This window comes from Cebidichthys violaceus, unplaced genomic scaffold (genome assembly GCF_023349555.1).
Source record: "Cebidichthys violaceus isolate CVI_PGR_0920_01 unplaced genomic scaffold, fCebVio1.0.p SCAF_7, whole genome shotgun sequence".
NCBI lineage: Eukaryota > Metazoa > Chordata > Actinopteri > Perciformes > Stichaeidae > Cebidichthys > Cebidichthys violaceus.
In genome coordinates, this window is record NW_027176927.1 from 2,148,833 (window position 1) to 2,166,753 (window position 17,921).

A 17,921-nucleotide genomic window follows, 5' to 3' on the forward strand; every position below is an offset into this window, starting at 1 on the left:
CATATGTACATGAACATTGTTGCTTTCAAGAAGTAACTGTGTTGCATTACTCAGTAGTAAAGAAAACAAAAATGGTTGTCATAAATCTGTTGAAATCAGGAACTACCTTCTGTTTACGATATTAAGTCTGACAAACGGTGAAATGAGGAAGCACGCAAAAAGAATGACAGTTAAAAAGTGAGCTGTGCTCCTGACTAACAAGCTTGTTGATCATCATTATGTGGCCTCAGGTTCCCGTTTCGCCCACCTTTAGAGAAAATTAACATACTTCTGCTTACTGTGTTTTTGACGGCATGAACACAAACACAGTGTCAGCTGCACCTACAGTGTGAAGAGACACTGCTCAAACCTGTTCCCTGATGAATCATGTTTCTAAATAAACTGCACATAGGCAGTAAACTCATGAAAGTGTTTGTCCTTGAAGACGCCGGTGTGTAACAGCCATGAGACTTAGTCTATTTGTTTGGTTATTGTTGCAGTGGCACCAGTTGGAGTTGGGGCTGGGCCTCAGCCGGGAGCAGCATCCTGGCTGAGTTCGGGACGCTTCATCTCGAATTTGTCCATCTTTCGGAGCTCTCCAGGAATCCCATCTACACAGAGAAGGTTTGATATATACAGTGTATTTCCAGTTTTACTTTGCAGGACTATTCTACTGAAGTTTGACCATGGATTGGGAGTGTAGTATTCTGATATTCATTGTACCATGGTGTCTTTGCAGGTGATGAACATCAGAAAACTACTGAACAAGATTGAAAAACCCCACGGCCTGTACCCCAACTTCCTCAGTCCAGTCAGCGGCAACTGGGTCCAACGTAAGTACTGTGTTAGCTGTATACGGGACTTTCATTCTGTAAGATTATGAGTGTATTTGGGTCGTAGAGTTTAATTTGTAATGAAGGACAAGTCAATGGCTTTCTTGCATTATTGTGTGACAAATCACAAATCACTCTCTGAGCTGCCCAGGGAAGGTCATTCTTGTTACCTAGTAAGTATTACAATAATTGTATTTTCCCAATGTGGGATTAAAATACTTTGAGTTCATTGAATGTCATTTCCCATTTTTACCTTCCCCATTTCGGACTCTTTCATTTGGCTTTCACACCACCGAGAGACCTTGAGTCGCCTCACGTGTCAAAGCTCTTATTGCTGCTCATCTGTGTCACCCACCCATCCGTCTACTTCCTTTAACTTTTAATATCAGCCTTATAGCAATGGCTATATACTCCCATTGCTCTGGGTTATTAAAATTATAATGAATTCAATTACTTCAGGAAATTGGATCTTTCCGATTTACCTGAAAGGAGTTGGGAAATAAAAAAAGAATGCGATAAGACAACGCTGGGACTGAAACAGTGGTAATCTGGATGATTACAGAGGCTAATTGTTGTGGGTGAGTGTGTAGAGAAGCAAAACTGTATATACGTATTGCAACAAAGGGGGGGGGGGGAAGAAATCTTGGCTTCACAGCTCACCCTCTTCTGTCTATGTCAAGGACAAACACAGCAGCACTGTGATAACCTTGCGGGGGAGTCAGCAAACGTGTGTGTGCATTCAAAGAGCATGAGTGGATGGATGAAGACTTGCAGTATGCACGCCTCCACTGCAATATCATATTCATCTTCATGAGTTTGAACGTGGACTTATACTTACCACTCAAAAGCTTTAAGTGTTTTACATAATTAAAAATGTTCCACCATCAGTGAACGGAGAGCGTGTGGGTTCATGTAACTTGATCATGCATGCCTCGAATTAACCAGAAAAGCCCTAAAAGAATGACAAAATGCAGTTCATGTTGGATTTTTTAACACTGTGATTCCAGCAAACCAGACATGAGTTAGTCAGATAGCGCGGGCTGTAAGACTTGGTTTTTAAATGAAATAACAGGGTTTCTTGTATGGTTAGCAACATTTTATTTAAGACTTGTTGGGACCCTTTTAATACGACATAGGGCACATTTTAATACCTGTTTCCCTATTATACCAGCCAGTCTGAAAGTATTATGGAAAACCAGAACGATATGGCCTAGAATTTTTTTATATTAGATCATATTTATTGGGTGTTTCCCAGCAGTATTTATATTGGGATAATTCTTCAAAATACTGCAACCAGGATAAGTGGCAATAAATGGATGGATGTATTAACCGATGAAAATTATTTATTCATACATTTTTGATTTTGCTAAAAATCAACTTATGAGACAATTAACTTCCTTGCTACTGTAGCTAGCAGTAGTGACGATGTTTGCAACAAGTCTGACGTTGCTGACTGAAAGAATTGAACAGCCTCATGCACTCACAATCTTTTATTTATAGTTTTAAAAGTGTGTCTCCCAACAGCCTGATTGCATACAAAGACATTTGTATTTTGCAGATAACCTGAATACAGACCTGTATGCGACCCTGCTGAATATTTTCATACAGATCCGTTTCCCTCCTATTCCCGTTCTTAGATCACGTTTCTATCGGTGGCCTCGGGGATAGTTTCTACGAGTATCTGATCAAATCATATCTGATGTCTGACAAGACGGACGAGGACGCAAAGAAAATGTACTACGGTGCAATGGAGGTATGGAAATTTGAATATTACATTTCACGCTTAGGCATGGCTCCATTAGATGAAATGATAATAGTTACAGTCATTTGCATAAGCCTGCAGTCAAACAAAGTGTACAAAGTGCTTTACACTCAATACAAACAAAGAGTTAGACAGCGAACGGGCAGCAGGTACATTGCTTAAAGGTTTTAGGGGATAGTTGAAGACTGGCTTCATTCATCTGTTAAAGTGATTGTGTTTTTTTTCATTCAGACAGAGAACATAGTCAGTTACTGAAATATTCCTTATGGCTTCATTCAGACTTTAATAAAAAAGAGCCACAACGTTTTCTTGATGTTTGGCTCGTGGTGCAACGGAGATCGTTGAGTTAAAAAGAAAAATATGAAGGTAGAAATGTGTTCTTTGTCCTCACAAAGGCTGCATTAAAGATGGATTTTTAACAAGTATTTTTGAAGCCTTAATTAGTGACCATCATGAGCGTGAACACTGGAAGCTTGATCGATGAGGGTCGCCCCAACATCTCCCAGAGTGAATCCCCTAATAAAATGTCTCATCAATTATATATCATTTGACATTATTAGAGAGCTGCCTGTTTTATTAAACCTGACACGGGCAGGCAATAAGTGGCACAACATTAAGTTGGTTTATAGTTGCTGTTTTCTCACATACTGTATGTTTAGAGTTCTGCTGATGTTTGTACATTCATGGAAACGCATGGATGAATATTGGAAATATAGAGCGTTTCTGCTGGCCTTGTTTTTTAACCCACACTGAGGAGGGAAAAAGTGAAAACAGACATGCATTTAATCGCTCTTTGGGCATATTAATCATAATCTTGTGCTGCTGTAGTCATTGGGTTATGATGGCATAAAATTCAGACTTGTACAGTAATGTAAGTTTTACAACCCATGTCATGACTTTTAAGCAAAAGTGATGTGTTGAATTGCCGTCACATTTACATACCAATGTCTGAAAGTGTCTATACTGCACTTAAAGAAATAATGGAGTGAAAGTGCAAAGCAAAGTGTCCTCTTGTCACTCAAAACCAGGGTTCTTGTTTCATGCATAGATGATTAGATGATTCTCTCTGCTATTGACAAGCAGTGGATCCTATTTAGAAGCGGATGTAGAGCTGTAATGGCTGCTTTTATTCAAAGCACCATACCATGATTATATACAGCGGAGTACTTTTGTGACAGAGATGCTCTCAGTGGAATGGTCATAGGGCAAAGAAAGGAAGATAATATCGAAAAGGAAAGCTTCCTGTTACTGCATAATGTGATTATACGGCAACTGATTTGTGCATTTATAAACTGTCATGTAAAATTGCAGCACTCCCACTACCTGTGCACATGAACCCACTGCACAGTATACACATGCATAAAAAAAAAAAAACACCAGATTCCATCTGCTTTCGTCTTTAATGGAGATAATGTCAGAGTAAAGCACATTCCCTCCGGCTACAATTACTGTATCACAGACAATAACCTAAAATTGCCATTGAGATTTCCTCAGTTCTCATCGGAGGGTCAAGCCAGAGGCATAACTGCTAATTACAGACTGTCCTTCTCTCCTGTGACTTGGTATTTAAATGGCCAGGGACCCCCGTGCTCTCAGATTAAGTCATATACTGTGTGTGTTTCTACAGAGATCTAAGGTGAAGGCGCAGCACAACTCATTATCTTTGGCATTCATAAAAAAGTAGATTACTAATTAAAACACAGTGTTGAATGTGAGAACATTTTCCAATTAGACTATGCCATGATTACTGCTAATAACTGCTAATTAGCAGTAAATTATCATCCCTCAAGAAAAAATATTTTTTCTTTTTTGTGAGAACATGGTATTTATAAGCTTTCATAGTATACACATGTGTGTTTTGTCCCCAGCATGTTTCATCTTCATCAACCCTCATTTAGCATCAAAAGTGTCTCTCATACAGCTGTGGTAGGAGGGAATTGTTAACGTGATGGATAAAAAAAAACTGCATAGTACAGTACTGATTGTCACCGTCTCCAAGTCATTTGAAATTAAAATATCCCACTCCACAAACCAATTGCTCTTCACATATACATCTAAAAGAGGATGTGTTAATTTCCTCATTTTGTTTTTACAAGCACATCCTAAAAGAGCCGTTAGAAAAAAATAATGAACGCTTGGACCTGAGATTAGAGAGGGAATTTACACTTTTAATCATCAGCACTTTGTGGGCTGTTGCTGCTGAATAACACAATCCTGTATTCAAATGCAAAATGAGCACGGAATAGATGAGACGGAGATGAGAGAAGGAAAAATCTGTTAAAGAGAGAGAGATAAATTGCTCAGAAATTATCTTATGAGATGTCCTTCTAACTGTTATATTCTGTTTTATAAAACATAAAATGCTGACTGGAAACACGGTTGCAAAAAGGCAGAAACGAAAAAAACTTTTTTTCTCCCTTTGATTTTCTCTGCCTCGTCCATCTGTCTTTTGATCATTTATTAAAGAATCTGTACTGGACCTCTTCAGGGTATCAGATGAAATCCCTCAGAGGTTTGTCTTACTGTTATACAACATATACATAATTCAAAATATAAATGCAGACGTTTACAGTGTAGCCATGTTGGACTCCTCTCCCTGTTTGAAGATTGTCCACATATACAGACCTTTATAGAAAACAATGTCAATAGATACTCCGATTGGGAATTTGGGAAGTTGCATCAGTCAGATCAAAACTAGTTTTTGTGTTCATGGTGTCACTGCAGCACAGTTAGGTCTTGAAGGGTGGTGGTTGTTGGTTGGGTTCATTTTTTTTGCACAAGTTACCACTGTCATGTAAAAAAGTACTACAAAACGTAGTAATCATATTCAGTTCACAGTAAAATACACATACTGTAACCTCAAGTTAATGCTGGTTTAAATAGTCCTGACCTTGTGTTGCTGCAGGCGATTGAAGCTAATCTGGTGCAAAAGTCCCCCGGTGGTCTCACCTACATGGCCGAGTGGAGGGGAGGGATCCTGGACCACAAGATGGGCCACCTGGCCTGCTTCTCAGGGGGCATGATCGGCATCGGGGCTGACGATGGAGCGCCGGAGAAGAGGCAACACTTCCTGGACCTGGCTGCTGAGATCACACACACATGCCACGAGAGCTACACTCGCTCAGGTGAGTGGAAATGTCAGGGATGCTGAAGAGGGATACTCAAGCTTTGAGAGGCTGGACTATAGTTCAGTTCAGGAGGCTCAATGTCGTACAGGAGGAGGGCAGCAGATGAGTAACTCTTGCTGCTCATTTTCTTTTGGATATAAATGTACCTCGTCAAATTGAAAGATCGTTTATTTTAATTCTTACAGCTTACCTCTAGTCGTATAATATTTTTTCAAGATAGAGTTCTGCACATGCTTAGGATTCAGGATTCAATACTTTATTGCCATACAATTTGGTTTTAAGTGTTAGAAATGGAAGCAAAATAAAATGAGACCTGAGTCCAGCCCGTACCCGGTTATATGCTTGCTTTGGAGGACTTCTCACTAGGCTCAGTGCGCTAGGTACCAGCATGCAACATTATAGCATCTCAAAATAATGCATTTTCCACCTTACTGGTTAGTGTTTATCTTTCTTAAAACTTCTTGCTTCCCCTCATCCGAAATGTGAACTCGTAAGTAATTGCTACTTGGTGTTCATACTCTTTGGATCCAATTCACTGGCTATTATAAGAAATAAGCGCATGCTCGAACACTGTTGTGGTTCACCTTATCTTTCTTTTCTTAAGAGAGGTTATGGTGGCATTCAGAGTAAGAAAATTACGAGTGTAGGAGTGCGATATTGTAAATTAAAAAGGCCTCAGGCATTTCAATTTTGCCCTGACTCAGAATGAGAATCGCTCTCAGTGGCTTCACCTCAACAGAGAGACAAAAGGCCTAATAAGGAGCTGCGAAAAATTAAAGTCCTTGATTATTCTTCAACGTCTCACAGCTGTAGGCAGCAACGGCCGACATGGAGGTGTCTCGAAGTGTGTTAGATACTGATAATCACATTTTGTTATAATTCAGGAGAAAGAATGAAAAGAAAAGAGACTAGGAGAGCGAATGGAGATAAAGTATTGAAGAATAATAAAAACTGAGTCCACAGGCAAATTTACTGCGGCTCCAACCTATAAATGAGGGAGAGTAGAGGAGTTACCCAGGAGAAAAATGCAATAGAGAGTGAAAAAGGAGAGGAAGTTGCCAGCAACAAGCCTGACTTTTTGGAAAGGCTGTTGTTTGATCTCTTCTCTTCCCTGGCATCTGTCTCGGCCCTGACAATAATCTCCTCTGCTAATTTCAAGCTTCTTTTTTCACCCCCTTCCACTGTTGGGTGGGCTGTAAGGATTCATCCTCAAGTGTTCACTCGCCTTCGCTTCCCCAGTAAGATAACGTGACTCATCACTTAACAGGTTCCTTGATATGCTTGGAATACTTTTGATCTGCAGACCCAAAAGGTTTCTCTTTCATAGTCATCCACCAGGTTTCTCTTTACTCATTAAAAAGGACTGGATGGGTTCTTAGCAGCTCTTGGAATAGCTGTCTGCAGAAAAGAGAGAGAGAAGAGAGATTTGTGCGTAAAGTGGCGGCTATTTAGCTTTGTCTTCAATAAAGATACCTTGAAGACTCTCCTCCTGCTGCTGCTCTGGATATCTGCCACCTTCACAGCAACAGACTGATGCTGGAAAGTGGAGGTCTCATGGGAAGCAGCAGGAAGAGGAAAATGTTATTGGTTTCAGAGAAAAGGTGGTAATAGAATTTTAATTAGCTTAGTGTCGTGCTTTTCTACTATTGATATGTATGAGCTGATGTATAATAGAGTCAATTTGAAAGACTGACAAGCATGTATCACTTAGGGATATCACCTCTTATTCTAACGACTGTTCAAATATAGGAACAAATATATATTTGATCTGTAATCATTAATGATCAGCGGGGAATCAACAGAACACAGTAAACTGGATTTTGCCTGAGGAAATTTAATCATGTACAAAAAGCAAGTGGGTTAGGAAACTGGTTGGTAAAAAAGATACAATGATACATGTACATACTTACCAAAATGTTTTTTGGCGTAAAAGATCTCTATTCAGTTCCCAAAGCGGGTCGAACTAATCCTGAGACAAACTTCTAAATTGTGTTTGACTTCATCTGATGAACTTGATTAACTCGATTGTGTTGTTTACGAGTTACCGATGATCCTCTGTTGAATTAGCGTTTAATATTCCCATCACAAGCATCACAAGCATCAAAAGCAACAGAGAATTACCAAGTTCAAAACAAGCTGTCAGGAGGCAGGAAACAGCCCAACAGTGAAGTGTGATCAGGAATCCCATGTATGTAATGAAAAGTGTTTCAGTCGGAGAGGAGGGGCTCTGAAGTGTGGAGGGACAGGCGTGGCGTAGTTATGAAGTTGGTGCAGTGGAGGTTTAATTTTGCTCAATTTCATCAAGACAATAATTAAAGGTTTTTTTACCTCTAGTTATGCTATGGACGAGTTTTTCATGAGTAGGTCCCTGTTTTGTTTTCTCATGTGTGTGCGCAAAGGTGTACATGTGTATGCAGGTGAGAAAATACACATTTCTGCCTATGATGTCACACTATTCTACTGATCTACATGTGGCAGTACATGTTATGTGTTAAGAAAAGTAGCACAGCATTAGCAAAGTTAGGCTACTAAACATTTGAGTACACGTACTTACATTTGAGTACTTGCCCAAGAGTACTAGCACCAATATGAGTACTTAATAATACCATTACAGTTCTAACAATAACTTTGAAAACATGTTTTGTTTTTAATCAGATAACCCTCACTTTCTGTTGCTGACATTTCAACATTGTGTTTTCTTGATACAAAGAGAATAGTTTTCGGTAGGGATTTCAATAGTTAACCGTCTAATTAAACTCAGAGAGCAGCTTCTCCCTTAAAAGAGAACAGCACTGGTCCACCTGAAAGGTCATTTCACTTTAATCATCAGCTGGATAACAAGCAAGACACAGTTAGCTCTAGTCTCCTCAGGTTCTGAGGAGTTGTCAAATACACTGTACACACACTGCACTGCTACAGTCACAGCTGTAACCTTACTGCTGACTTCCTACTCACTGTCACACACACACACACACACACACACACACACACACACACACACTCTCTCCTGACCGGACAGTCGCTAACGTTAAGCCAGGTTTTTCAATACACTGGCGGGAAGCATGATAGATTATGCTAGACACACAAACAGCTGACAACCTCACAGCTAAACTAATTGATACGCTGGAGATTTATTGAGGACTGCCTGTTTTACGCACTGCAGCTGGTGATGAATTGTGGATTTTACCAGTTTGTGCATCAGGTCATCGTTGCAGCTGGGCGGCTTGTTAGGCTCAACTGACGAGCGGTTAATGCCACGCTGCCGCAATAGTAGCTGGTTTGATCGTATCGGAGTGGTTTTACGAGTGCATGAGCTCTCTTATTCAGGATGATTGTCTGGTCCAGTCAGATGCAGCTACTGGCAAACCCTCAAAGAACCTGCTTCCTCCAACACAGCCCAATTTGCCAAGCCGCTACACAGTGGTTGGCTAAAATCACAAATGATTAGCCAGAGAAAATAAAATATCTGAGCAAATCAATAGGTAGAAACAAAATGTCAGACTCGTCATAATACACCTTCCTCTTCAAACGTGTTTCTGAGACGTTGCTTTGCCGATGCTCCTGTCCTGACCATGGCAAGAATAGATTCCTTTGCGATGCAGTGTTGTGATATAAATATAATGGAAGAATGGGGAAGAGTAAGAAGGAAGAGAGAAAAAGAGAAGCTAAGAGACCATCTGGAAAGCTGGAGAGGTCTTAATTGTTTAACCTCGAGCCCTTTTTTTGAAACTAACAACAATTGAATGGTCTTTGTGCTCTGTGATGTTTGTTCATTTGTGAAAATGCAAGAAAAACATTCAGTGTGCTGGTATTTTTAGATTTAGAAATTGATTGCTGATCTGTAGAAAAAGTACCTGAATACAAATCTGTTGTTTTTTCTTCTTTTTTTTGCCTCCGTCAGCCACCAAACTGGGACCTGAGGCGTTCAGATTTGACGGTGGAGGAGAAGCAACAGCGACCAGGCTGAGCGACAGATATTACATCCTACGACCAGAAGTCATCGAGAGCTACATGTACATGTGGAGACTGACCCACGACCCCAAGTACAGAGAGTGGGGTTGGGAAGCTGTTGAGGTGAGATACTCCAACATAACATTTTGAAAATGCATTTTTTTTTATTTTTTTTTTATCATTTGAACACAAAACATTTTATCACACTAGTACTGTTAACAAAGCTTCCCTGAGATACGATTAGTCCAAAGATAACGGTCTTCATCTCTGAAGACTTTTTTCATAAAAAAACAATGTAAACCCCACTTTTTATTCCAAGACTAGAAATGTACACACTAACACCATCAGGATAGTCAATGAATCTCCACCTTTAGGTGGTTGAGGGGTTTTTGTGCCTCAGTGACTCTGGGAGCTGCGTCTTCAGATGTAACTACCAGAACAAAATATTGTCGTATATTCAGACCAGTATGGTAAAAAGACTAATTTCACAATGTCACCTTATTTTTAATTGTGAGATACAGTACAGTATAATTTGATACACTAGACTTCTCTCAGGAGTAGCTTGGACTCCGATTTTATAAATTGTACTCACCTATTATGTCATGCCCCTTCAACACCCTCAATTACCCCCAACCAGCTTCCTTGATATTGTGCGGCACTATACATTAGCTTGTAGATCAAGCAATCCCACTGGCAGGAGGTGAAGGTTGTGTAGGGAGCACCATTATTAATGTGGCAATAGACAGGACATTAGCTGTAGTAAACTGTAGAGGGCTGGCATGATAGATTTAGCATTAATTTAGTGTGCACAGAAGTGGAGAGATCAGGCCGACGAGTTTGACGGGCCTTTAATTATCGGGCACAAAGGTTGAAAGTGGTGCACAACGCTTCCCTTCATGAGCATCAAGCATTAACACATCGGGGTCTTTGTTAATTAGCACATATAAGCCAGCCCTTTGTAGCAGGGGTAATAATGTGCTAATCCGCTTGGCTAGCTCAGCCACTCACCATTAGCCCTTGTCAGATTTAACATTGCTTGGGCTTCAATTGTGCAGCCGTCTGAAGGGCTTGACATGCTCCATCATTTACTCTTTCTTTAGGTGTACATTGACACACTGCTTTGGAGTAAAAGATTTTCTCTTGATGCACTATAATATATCAGAGGAACATGCTTTTACATGTATGATTTCCTATAGATGGTCCTGCCACAGAGCAGAAGAGAAAAGGCAATTCTGTGAGAGCTGATTGAGTGGGTGAATAAATATACATGAATAAATGGATGAAGTACTATTGATTCAGTTTGTACACTCAAGCTGGCCACTGCAAGGAGTGGTATTTACCTTGTCCTGAAAAAATAAAAGTTGTTGGAGATGCTCACATTTGAACCTGCCCTCTGCCTCCTGTCAGGCCCTGGAGCAACACTGCAGAGTGGAGTCTGGCTTCTCCGGGATCCGTGACGTTTACACCATGACAGCCAGCCACGATAACATGCAGCAGAGCTTCTTCCTCTCAGAGACACTCAAGTAAGTCCTGTTTCCTCATTACATCTCCTGTGGCAAATATCATTTTTACAATCTGCGTCATAGATGTAGAAAGTAATAATAGGGTCTAATTCTTAATGCTGGTGATTCATCTGATTTATCTACGTCAGTGTTTAGGAGTCATCTGTGGGGATTCCAATCACACACACTTTATTCTGAAATAGGCCATTCTGCATAATGGTTACTTTTACTTTTGGTACTTTATGTTTATTTTTGTGCTAATACTTATGTACTTTTACTTGTGAACTTTTCCAGATGATATTATTGTTGTCGTAAAGACAATCGGAAATGCTTTCCGTCCTCCTGAGAGCGTACTGCCAGCAACTCATTTAGTGACTTATTCAGACCATCAGGGGAAAAAACAAGAAATATATTTAAATATATTATATTGTAATTCATTGCCAGTGCTGCTCAAAGCACCTGCAGTCCACGGCTCCTCTGTCAACAACACAGGGTCCCTCTGCTCTTGTGCCATAAGCTCTCTCTCTCTCGTTGCAATCAACAAAACCACTAAGATTTATGCAAATTAATTTGCGATGACATCACTAGGTCTGCATTGAAAAAAAAAATATATATTGTAATTGTTTTCTTTGCCACGCTAAATTCTGTACATTTTGAAGTTCAATGTGTCAATCTGGTGCAATTTGAGAGCTAAATTAAGAGGCTGGATGTACAAAATAGGATGGGTATCATTATCATTTTATCAACCTATTCTTGATCAATAGTCCTTAGCAGTTCGGTTCTTTAATGAAACTAAATAATTGCTTGTTAATATATTAAAATATGTAACTAAATGTTGTTTCTAGAGCAGCAACAGTGATGTTTACAACAGCAAAGTCACGATATAAAGTCATTACGATCTGTGACGTCACAATACTGAGTGAGATTTAGAAAGAATGAAGAAGCCAGACAACAGACATTATTTTTGTACCAGGTCAATATCAAAATTACTTTTCATTAGAGAAGAGTTGGCAACACCGCACAGCACTCTCTGCATATTGTTTTCCAGTTTCTTCGGTTGTTCCACCGTCCTCCATTTCAGCTACTGGGGATAGTAACTGCAAAGAACATGAAATGAAAAGTCTTTGGTATTTGGGGATAGCTACTGATAGCTATTGGGGAAAACAAGATCCTCATCCTGTTTTGGTTGCGAAATGGTTTACGCATTAGGTAGTAGAATCAATTCATTGTTAGAGTTTGCTATGAGAAAAATATAGAATATGTCTGCCCTTATTTTTTAAATGTGAAGATACAGAAAAGACAGCTGTAATGGATGAATAAGATTACTTTTACCTTGAGAAGATGTCTTCGTTGAGAAAATGCTTGGTCTCTTTTGTCTTTTCAATCCTGTTGAGAAAGGTTGTATGTCAGCATTTTTTACATGGGGCAGTATGTTCAGAGTATTCAGGTTACACAAAAAGTTGGTCAGCGTAATTTCATGCACTGCAGTAACTGGTTACTGCTGATGCACACATTCATGCAGCAGGACAGTAATTAGGTTTCCCCTCTACCTCAAACCATATGGCTCACTTATTTTAACTCTATTAGTGGTACAAGACACTGCTTCCTGTAGTGAGAGGGCAGATTTTTCTTACAGCACAAATCTAAATATTAGAAATATTCAAAATCAACAAATGTATACTTTAAGAAGCTCTGAAAGTAAGTTTTAGTTTAGTCTGAATTTATAAAAAGAGGATGTAAAGCTACGTTTAGTTATCTTTCCTTTCAACCCACTGCTCTGCTGCCACAGCGATACTCTCTCTGTCTGAAGTCTGTCGTGCATATATAAAAGTAAAACAAGCTGATTAGAAACTTGGTTGTGAATATACATGCCAAAGACATGTACTTTACCCAAATACTGAAGGTCCTATTCACAATGATAAGGTTGATAAGCTAAAATGGTTGATTTTATATGAATGAAAGTTTAAATGAGGTCTGCAATCCTCGAGAGTGAAGAGGTGTCACTCTGTCGGAACCACAGAAAGCAGAAGTATTCAACGAGCCTGTGTTTGGATTAAATTAAACTGTGAAATTGTTTTCCCTGTGTGCTCAGGTATCTGTACCTGCTCTTCTCTGATGACGACCTTCTGCCTCTGGAGGACTGGGTCTTTAATACAGAAGCCCATCCGCTGCCCATCATCCGCAGGGGATGCCTGCAGGACGAAGCGACACAGGATAAGACGGTCTCCGAATAAGACTGAACACGACCAACAGCCGAGACGGACACATTGGCACAGCTCATGTGTACACACAGAGTCACACAAATATGGCAAACACCAATTCAATGCAGGTTCAGAGTCTTTTCAGGAGCGTGTTATGGACTCTCAATTCGTTTCCAGTAAAGGACGCCGTCGTTTTACGCTGTGATTGTATATCCTTTCGCCGGGGTTACTTCCTGCTGGCAATTCTGTTTTTTTTTTTGTGAACAATCAAGACAAACATGACTTTTATGAAAAGAGCACCTTTTTCTTTCCTTCTTTCCTCTGTGAGGAAACCAGTATAACTTGCAGACCCAAATGTAGTGGGAGGAGGGTTGAACTATGGGCCATATTGTTAGAAAGAGAGAGAAACGTATTGAAGACCACTTGAGTTTTGCTCTTTGAGTTTGTTGTTTCGTTAATCTTAAGTGATGAATGATTTCCTTATATCGTCATTGCATCTTTTCCTTTGTGAGTACACTCTTTGACCAAAGGTTTCTTTGCATTTCTATTTCCCTCTTTCCAGTAATGTGTTTTTGGTGAGTTTTGACCCGAAAGTAAAATTTACAGCGAGGCTTGAACTGTAATGAATATTGATTAATGTACAGACAAACACAAAATGTGATTCTCAAATTCACCTCCAAACTAATGTTGATGTCATGTTTCTTACTGAAACAAGCTTGAATGAATTTCTTAAAAGTTCGGAGGTGTCAGGAAAGTGGCAGTGTCTTATGCATCCGGGGAGAATTAAAAAAATGATGGCATCGGGTTGAGTTTCCACTGTACGCTTGGGTTATTGTGTGAATAGGACAACGCTTTCTCAGTCCTCTCGGCCTTTCAGATCAAAGTAACAAATGGAGTGCTGTCAGTTCTGTGGCTGTGAAACATGCATAAAGGGAAAAGAACACATTTGCGCCCAGCTCCAAATGGGTTTTCCTGTTTCTGTTGTAGTTTTTCTGCTTCACCCTGCCTTTATATGTGAATCCATACAGCTGCCAATACTGACACTAAAGGCTATGAGCCAGAGAGTGGAGAGATTTCATTTTCGTCACGGTTCTATTCATCACTGCTGTCCTGCACAGTTGTGGAGTGAATGTGCTGTACATACAGATGAAGTGAATGACCCCTGTATGAGCTTGTCTTGATTTTATTTTGTGATCTTTTATTTCTTTTTTATTTCTAAACTTCCGTGGTTATTTTTTCTGGGTTCTCTTTTGATTTGCTTCCCTCAGGTGTTTCAGTTAAAAAAAAAAAAAAAAAACTAAAATGTTCTGACTTTTAAGTCTAGTTATCGCTGATAATAATTATTATTACTTATTCTTACTGTTTGATTTAACTTTCATTGTTGGATATTTTCAAATACTGATAAAAAGACCTGTGCAACTTTGTACATTTAAAACAATCCTAATTGTGTGTGTTTTTTTTGTTTGCTTACATAGATACAAAGTTAAAAAAAACAACTATGCCTACTTTCTGTACTATTTGTTTCCACTATGTTTATTTTACAGCAGGTTGCTACATACAGTTAGAAGGAAACATGCGGTGACTAACAAAAAGGAAAGAAACTACTTCCAGGAATCTCATTACAGGTTTAATTGAAGGGGGATGTCTCAGGGTTGTGGAAAGTTCCAGCAATCACAATGAGAAAATGACTAATGGGGTTCAGCCATTGCACCTCTCTCATGGTGTCAGGCCAACAAAGCAAAATGTAATACCTTCCTCCCCAAATGATTTGACTTCTCTTCTGAATCCTAATTTCGATTTGATAGCTTGAAGTGATTTTTGTGCCCTTTTTAAAACCTGTACTTAAATGTCATGAATCTAGTTACATTAACCCTACTATCACTTTAAAAAAAGGACTAATACAAAAGTGTTTGGGTTTAAATACTAAGGGCAAATGTGACCCAAATTGAGGTCTGCAGCGCTCTTCTACAGTGCAGGGTGATTCTTCCCTTAAGCAAAGATGTGATAATTAAAAGAAGGGCTAAAGTGAAGGGCACAATGTGTACATGTGAGCTCGCCTGGAGACATAAATGGGAGGATCACAGTCTATTTGAATGCACCTGAGACTGATAGTGAAGGACAAACACTAGATAATCCGCTCCCCCTGCTTTTCCCTTAGCTGCTGCCACAGGCCCCGACAAGCCGAGCAGAGCGGCAGAAACACAGACGACACGTCTGTGTCTGTGGGACTGCTGTCTGACTTGGCAAGACCTTCCGTCAATGTGTAACGGAGGGGGAAGAGCCATCGCTATCTCTCCGCCACAGTCGTCCTCCAGCTGTCCCAACCAGGGCAGCAGTTTTACAGGGAATAATAGGTGTGTCACGGAGATCTGGTTCAAGTATTACTTCATTTCAAAACACTCACAATTTCAACTGCCCAGTGATCAAGGGCAAAGGAACAACATTTAAAGCATTGCTGGAAGGGTCGTCCGATATATCGCTATTGCCTATAACTGTGAAAAAAAAAACAACTTAAATTGTCATATTCATAATAGGTATGTGATAATGTTGTAATTTGTGACATTTTTTCAACTTAATATACCATGACTTATTTTGACATTTTCTTCTATGACTTAATACACATACTATGACTTTTTTTTTTACATGATTGACTTGAATACGACTATGACGTTTTTTACGACACATACCATGACTTTATTCAACACACACTGTGACCTATTGACGTTTTAATCGACATGAATTCCCACACCTTGACTTTTTTAGAAACACTGTCATAAGTCTTTTGATGAATTGTTTTTGATATACTATACTATGACTTTTCATGATGTTTTCTCGACATGCTATGATATGAATCTTTTTGAATTACTATACTATGACTTTTTAGTAACTTTTACTTCAACGTACTATACCATGACTGTATTCGACGACTTTTTTAGGCCTAATTTCTTATACATTTTTTTGACATACTATACTAGGACCTTTTAGAAATAATTTGTATGACTTTTTTGACATACTATATTTTTACTTACAATACAATACTATAACTTTTTTTGACATAATTGTTTCTGACTTTAATTGTCATACATACATGACAAAAAAAAAGTACTTTCCACTGTCATGGGTTCAATTGCGACTTAGGACAGTTCATTTTTTGACGAACTATACTATGACTTTCTATGGCTTTGTTCACCATACTATACAGTGACTTTTTATAACTATTTTCAACATACTATACCAGGGGTCATTAATAGGCGGACCGCGGTCCGGATCCGGAGCCAGACGCCGTTGTATCCGGACCCAGGACCTAAAACCGATGGATAATTGAGAATTATTACATTTTGACGGAGCGCTTTTATTTTAACCGGCGCAGCTTTTCCAGCCTTTACGGCACTTGTTCAGCGGCGTAAATCACATCACATGATGCAGCTCAGCCAATCAAATATGAGTATTCTGACAAGTTTCCTGACTCGAGTGAGATGTAGACACACAGGGAGACGAGGAAAGAGAACGAGGAGTAGGAGAATTATTACGTGAGTCAGAGAAGTTATTTCACATGACGTTCTCCAAAGAGAGAGAGAAGTGGTCAGAGAGACCAGAGAGACCAGAGAGACCAGAGTCTTTAACCAACAATGAACAGACTCTTATAGGTTCATTCTTCCCACGGACAGTTTAAAACCAGTGTGTCTCATATGTTCAGAGACCGTGACAAATTGTCACATGTATGCGATTTTGAAGGGCTTTAATTTTGAAATGCTACATCAGAATGTCCTGGTTCTCTCTGAGTGACACCTTGAGGTGCTCTGCTATTAAGATGCACATTTTTCAAAAGCTTTCTGTTATGTCAGTTATTCTTTAATCCAGCCCTTATTTTACTTGAAATGAGAAGAACATTTATTTATGTATTTCCATGTATTATTTATAATCCATCCACTTAAATTTGAAAACTGAGAATAATAATTGTTAAAATATAATTGATGTGTACTTTCTCTATTTGATTTGACAGTTGTTGGCTACACAGAGACGTTGTTACTACTACTAGGCTTCTTGAATATATATATATATATATATATATATATATATGGCACTAAATAGTGCAAGTTAAATATTATTGTAATGTTCCGGACCTTTGCCCGAGGAGATTTTCTCAATTTGGACCTTTTGGAATGTTAATTGAATACCACTGTACTATACTATGACTTTTTATAACTATTTTCAACATACTATACAGTGACTTTTTATAACTTTTTTTGACATACCATACTATTACTTTTTCGGAAAAAAATCTTTTTCGACATACTATATTATGACGTTTTTCGCCATACTATACTATTACTTTTTTCCGTTATACTATACTATTACTTTTTCAACATACTATAGAAGACATTTTTTACTTGACTTTTTTCGACATACTATACTATGACGTTTTATAACTATTTTCAACATACTATACTATGACTTTTTATAACTATTTTCAACATATTATACTATGACTTTATATAACTATTTTCAACATATTATACTATGACTTTTTATAACTTTTTTCGCCATACTATACGATGACTATT

The 17,921-nt window shown here is 38.9% G+C and overlaps 1 protein-coding gene across 2 annotated transcripts in view; it reads left to right on the forward strand.

Annotated features, from left to right (window-relative positions):
* The window catches only part of LOC137891387 (mannosyl-oligosaccharide 1,2-alpha-mannosidase IA), a 171,001-nt gene extending 156,207 nt beyond the window's left edge, over positions 1-14,794 (forward strand). The window contains exons 6-12 of one of the 2 annotated variants that reach the window (XM_068735962.1): positions 476-603; positions 719-812; positions 2,450-2,565; positions 5,480-5,699; positions 9,604-9,776; positions 11,061-11,176; positions 13,248-14,794. In XM_068735962.1, the coding sequence (XP_068592063.1) occupies positions 476-603; positions 719-812; positions 2,450-2,565; positions 5,480-5,699; positions 9,604-9,776; positions 11,061-11,176; positions 13,248-13,389 (989 nt within the window). In that variant the 3' untranslated portion in view covers positions 13,390-14,794. The remainder of the gene's footprint in view (positions 1-475; positions 604-718; positions 813-2,449; positions 2,566-5,479; positions 5,700-9,603; positions 9,777-11,060; positions 11,177-13,247) is intronic. The other variant, XM_068735963.1, reaches the window with a different exon arrangement.
* The last annotated feature ends 3,127 nt before the right edge of the window (positions 14,795-17,921 follow it).